The following is a 6,048-nucleotide window of genomic DNA, read 5'->3' as shown; positions in this document are numbered from 1 at the left end:
GCCGAACCTTGACGGCACCAACCAGCTCGTTGGACCTTCGGGTCGGGAGCCCACGCCTTTTCGGAACACTTTTAACGCCTTTTACACAATTCCCAAAAACTACAAAGACAAAAGAAAAGGGGGCAGAAATCACAACGGACGCTGAGTTCGTCTCCGGTTCCGAAAACCGGACCGACTCCTTGGAGCCTTTTTGCCGGCACGGGATGGTCGTCAAGTCGGCTTCTTTTTCCTGTCTCCCCGCTTCAAATGGACCCAGGTTCGGCGAGGGAGGACAAGTCTACCCCCGGGTTTTGACCCGCCACTGAAGCAGCAGTCGCCGCCGCCCATTTGGACCGGGACCGGGAATGTTTTCCTCAAAGATGAAGAGGAGAAAAGTCCCGTTTGGTAGCGAGTGAAGCGGACCGGATGGAATTGGACCACACGTAAAAAGTTGTCGAAAGTGAAAGACACTTTTAAGGGTCAGCCGAACCGAGCCCAGTTATAGTTTTCGGAGCAGCCATGGAGGAGTGGAGGCAATGCGGACGCTGGCTGATCGACTGTAAGGTTCTGCCTCAGAACCACCGGGTCGTTTGGCCCTCGGCCGCGGTGTTCGACCTGGCCCAGGCCCTTCGTGACGGGGTTCTGTTGTGCCAGATGCTGCACAACCTCTCGCCCGGTTCTGTGGACCTCAAGGAGATCAACTTCAGGCCGCAGATGTCACAGGTGAGTGAACGAATTCGGCGTCCTCCTCGACCACACCTGCAGCAAGTCACGCTTACATCCAGTCGACACGCACAGTGAAAATGTGTTGAAAAGACGTCTAATATACGCCTTCATTTGGTCGAGAATTGAAATAACAAATGGTGATTTTGGTCTTTTTTTTTCAATTTAAAAAGTGATTGAGTAGACCCACCCACCATTTTATTTTGAAAAGACGTAATCTGGTTGATAAATGAATGGGAAAAATACAGATACGTCTTGTTGCAATGTTTAAACTCATTGAACAAACACACCCAGCAAAAACGGATCAAAAATATGCTCGATAGACGTTTTTATTCGGTTGAAATTTTAAAAGTGATTGAGTAGACCCACCCAGCATTTTATTTTGAAAAGACGTAATCTGGTTGATAAATGAATGGGAAAAATACAGATACGTCTTGTTGCAATGTTTAAACTCATTGAACAAACACACCCAGCAAAAACGGATCAAAAATATGCTCGATAGACGTTTTTATTCGGTTGAAATTTTAAAAGTGATTGAGTAGACCCACCCAGCATTTTATTTTGAAAAGACGTAATCTGGTTGATAAGTGAATGGGAAAACCGAGAGATACGTCTTGTTGCAATGTTTGAAGTCATTGAATAACCCACCCAGCAAAAACGGATCGAAAATATGCTCAATAGACGTTTTTATTCGGTTGCAAGTTTAAGAGTGATTGAGTAGAATCAACCCAGCATTTTATTTTGAAAAGACGTAATCTGGTTGATAAGTGAATGGGAAAACCGAGAGATACGTTTTGTTGCAATGTTTGAAGTCATTGAATAAACCCACCCAGCAAAAACGGATCGAAAATATGCTCGATAGACGTTTTTATTCGGTTGCAATTTTAAGAGTGATTGAGTAGAATCAACCCAGCATTTTATTTTGAAAAGACGGAATCTGGTTGATAAGTGAATGGGAAAACAGAGAGATATGTCTTGTTGCAATGTTTAAACTCATTGAATAAACACACCCAGCAAAAATGGATCGAAAATATGCCAGATAGACGTTTTTATTCGGTTGCAATTTTAAAAGTGATTGAGTAGAATCAACCCAGCATTTTATTTTGAAAAGACGTAATCTGGTTGATAAGTGAATGGGAAAAATACAGATACGTCAAGTTGCAATGTTTAAACTAATTGAATAAACACACCCAGCAAAAACGGATCAAAAATATGCTCGATAGACGTTTTTATTCGGTTGCAATTTTAAAAGTGATTGAGTAGACCCACCCACCATTTTATTTTGAAAAGACGAAATCTGGTTGATAAGTGAATGGGAAAACAGAGAGATACGTTTTGTTGCAATGTTTGAAGTCATTGAATAAACCCACCCAGCAAAAACGGATCGAAAATATGCTCGATAGACGTTTTTATTCGGTTGCAATTTTAAGAGTGATTGAGTAGAATCAACCCAGCATTTTATTTTGAAAAGACGTAATCTGGTTGATAAGTGAATAGGAAAACAGAGAGATACATCTTGTTGCAATGTTTAAACTCATTGAATAAACACACCCAGCAAAAACGGATCGAAAATATGCTCGATAGACGTTTTTATTCGGTTGCAATTTTAAAAGTGATTGAGTAGACCCACCCACCATTTTATTTTGAAAAGACGTAATCTGGTTGATAAGTGAATGGGAAAAATATTGATACGTCAAGTTGCAATGTTTAAACTAAATGAATAAACCCACCCAGCAAAAACGGATCGAAAATGTCCCAGATAGGCGTTTTCATTCGGTTGCAATTTAAAAGTGATTGAGTGGAATCAACCTGCAAAAAAATTGATCTGAAAAGACGTAATATGGTTGAAAAGTGAAAGGGGGGGAATAGAAATATGTCTTCTGCCAATGTATAATCTGATTGAGTACACAAACCCAGCAAAAACTGGTCGAAAATACATCTTCATTTGATTGAAGATTGATTTAAAACACGTGTAGACATATCTTAGCAACTTAAAACACGATTAAGTAGTAACACTCAGCAAAAACTGGTGGAAAATATATCTGATATATGAATTTATTCGGTTGGGAAGGGGAAAAACAGCATTTTGCAATTCAAAAAGTAATCCAGTAGACACACCCAGCAAAACATGGTTGAGAAGACGTCCAATGTGCGCCTTCATTTGGTCGAAATTTGAAATAACAATTGGTGATCTGCCTATTTTGTAACTTGAAAAGTGATAGAGCAAACACATCCACTGGTGGAAAAGATGTAATAACCTGCAGGGTTGGGTAGGGTTACTTTAACTGGATTACTTTCAATTACTTTTGGATGACTCCAATACCAAATATGCAAATAAAAGACAAAATAAACTAAATATGAATAAAATGATGACTCACAACACGTGGTAAGCTTTCTCTCCTGGCTTTGATCTCCGGCAAAACGAACATAAAATGCGACAGAAACAAAACGGAAATAAATCCAAACTGCTTGCCAACATCATTTTTTCCGTTCCATGTGTTCCGTTACTCCCCAAGCCTGCACAAAAGTTAGTCATTTTATTCATATTTAGTTTCTTTTGTCTTTTATTAGCATATTTGGTATTGGAGTCATCCAAAAGTAATTTAAAGTAATCCAGTTAAAGTAACCCTACCCAACCCTGAAAACCTGGTAGATATATCTAGTTGAAATTTGAAAATTGACAGAGAAGAGTCAGACCCAGCAAAAACTGATAGAAAATACATCTATAGTCGATTGAACATTGAAGGAAAACATGCGTAGACATAGTATTGCAACCTAAGGACGTATTTTTTTGGTCCAAAAGCGAAAGTGGGGTGGCACGGTGGTGGGTGGTTAGCGCTCAGCCCCACGGTGCAGAGGTTCAGGGTTCAAGTCCAGCTAAGATTAGGTAATTGCGTCATTGTAATCCTGTGCAGTCATTTGAGACATTTTTGTGATTAAGGGCTATATAAATAAATTTGACTTGACTTGACTACCGCATCCTCCCTGTGTGGAGTTTGCATGTTCTCCCCGTGCTTGCATGTTTTTTCTCCGGGCACTCAGTTTTTCTCCCACATTCCCAAAACATGCATGTCAGGTTAATTGGACGGACCAAAATTGTCTCTAGGTGTGACTGAGCGAATGGGTTGTCTGTCTCTGCGTTGCCTGCCCACTGCCCGAAGATAGCTGGCATGGGCTCCAGCACCCCCGAGACCCTAGTGAGAACAAGCGGTGCAGATAATGGATGGATGGAAAAGTGAAAGTTTAAATAATTTCAAGACAAGTCTCATTTATTTGTGACACCCTTAATCACAAGATGTCTCAATTGACTGCACAGATTACAATGTCACCATCCCCTGATCTTAAACCAACAAGCGGACAAGGAAAAACTCAAAACCTCAGCTTGAGGAAAAAAGAAACGTTCTCATAATCGAAGACATGATTTTGGGAGGCTTAATTTGGACCACTTAAGACAAAATGAACACAACAACAGTTACTTCTTTGGACTATATTCGGTTCACTTAACACAACCTGATTTTAGATGTCTATTTTCTGACAAAATCGTGACCAAAAAAGACCAGCTTCCACTCAAAAGGCGTCTTTATTTGTTTTGTTTTGAGAAACAAGTTTTTTGCCAATGCAGTAAAAATATTTCTGGGCTGTATTTTGTTTGCTTTTGGAGTGAAATTTTAGAGGATTGCTACCATATAAAAAAAGACACCCCTCAAAAGTTATTTGGTTGAAAAAAAGGAGAAGAAACTTCTTTTTCAAGACATTAAAATATGTTAATTTGGGGTCAAATTTGGATTACATATGACAAAATATAAATATAAAATTGGTTGAAAAGACACGAAAAAGACGGCAAGGTTCCGTATAAAAGGCATGATAATTTAGTGGAAAATAAAAAGTTGAAACGATGTCTTTTCCAAGACGTTGAAAAGATGTCTTTTGGGGGGCTAAATATGGACCACATTAGATAACGTCAAAAACAATTATTTTGGAACTTCATTTGGTCCATGTTGGATTAACTACACGCAACCAAAATTTGGGGATCAAGAGGTCGCAGGTTCGATTCCTCGCTCCTCCACGTTATATGTAGAAGTGTCCCTGGGCAAGACACTGAATCCCTAAAGCCCCCGATAAGCAGGTAGGCGCCTTGCATGGCTGACTCCCTATTGGTGTGTGAGTGTGTGTTTGTGTGTGTGTGTGAAGCACATTGTAGAGTGCTTTGGGAGGTCTTCATTGACTTGAAAAGCGCGATGCAAATGCAGAACTTTTTTGGACAAAATAATGACTGAAGTAGACCATTTTGCCCTAAATCTGACATCCAAAAGATATATAATATGGCATCCTCTACTTTGCAGAAATGGACTCTCTGCGGGTTTTGTGGCATTTTATTGCATTCCTTTTTGGGTTCGAGCAAACGACATTAGCAAGCCGGCATGAGTTGCCAGAGGAAGTTGATTTGACCACAGTTCTGGAACCGAAATGAGAATGTCAGGCGCGCATTCATATGAGTAAGCTCTTGTTCAGTCGGGAATAGCACCAAGCCAACCTTTGTCCCTTCTCCCCCCGTAGTGCTCGTTTCTCCACTTGTAAGCCACTGATTGCCGTTGGTCCAAACTTTTTTCCTCATAGAAACGTCCATGAAAGACTTTGTTTGACTCGGACATAGTGAGAGAAAATCTAGAATTTTTCACAAAACAATTCCATTGATGTTGAAAAGTATATTTTTGTCAGGCGAGGCCGGAAAAGTCGATCCCATAAAACGGCAAAATAAGACTTTAGAAAATGTTTTATTTATAGAAAAGAAGTCTGTATAGTGTACTGAAACAGAATAAGGAAGTTTACTTGGATCTTCAGAATTCCAAGACATCAAAATTACAACAACATAGGCTCTATGCTTCCCTGCTACCTCACGGTGAAACACTTACTAGATGTAAATGATCAAAACATGAAAGAGCGATGACACAGGTTATGCTGGAGCACAAACTAGCTCAACTGAACAAAACGTGAAAGACTGATGACCCAAGAAACACACATGGACAGAACACTGAGAGGGCCATGACAATAAATCCAAGTCAAGTAGTCAAGTCATGTTTATATGTATAATTCAGGCACACTAAGTAGATATAGCGGAACAAAACATGAAAGTAAGACAATGCAGGATATGTTGGAATAGCTACAACACAGGCTCGACGACATGTCCCTGCGACATCATGTTGAAGCACTAACTAGATATAAATAAGACATTATTGGAAGAAAATTCAGGATATGTTAGAACAAAAACTAGCTCACAGTAAACAAAACATACAAGTGAAAAAAAAGCTGGGATACGTTGGAATTCTAACTGAACAAACCCCTAAA

The 6,048-nt window shown here is 39.8% G+C and overlaps 1 protein-coding gene across 8 annotated transcripts in view; it reads left to right on the top strand.

Annotated features, from left to right (window-relative positions):
• Nucleotides 1-476: 476 nt before the first annotated feature.
• Nucleotides 477-6,048, top strand: part of vav2 (vav guanine nucleotide exchange factor 2) — a 204,601-nt gene continuing 199,029 nt past the window's right edge. For 7 of the 8 annotated variants that reach the window (XM_088320234.1, XM_088320231.1, XM_088320233.1 and 4 more), the window contains exon 1: nt 499-702. In XM_088320234.1, coding sequence (XP_088176360.1) covers nt 499-702 — 204 coding nt within the window. Of the gene's footprint in view, nt 703-6,048 lie in introns of all 8 variants that reach the window. The other variant, XM_088320236.1, reaches the window with a different exon arrangement.

This window comes from Urocampus carinirostris, chromosome 16, assembly GCF_059441175.1.
Source record: "Urocampus carinirostris isolate Australia breed hairy pipefish chromosome 16, RoL_Ucar_1.0, whole genome shotgun sequence".
Taxonomy (NCBI): Eukaryota; Metazoa; Chordata; class Actinopteri; order Syngnathiformes; family Syngnathidae; genus Urocampus; species Urocampus carinirostris.
This window is presented reverse-complemented; position numbering and strand designations above follow the sequence as displayed.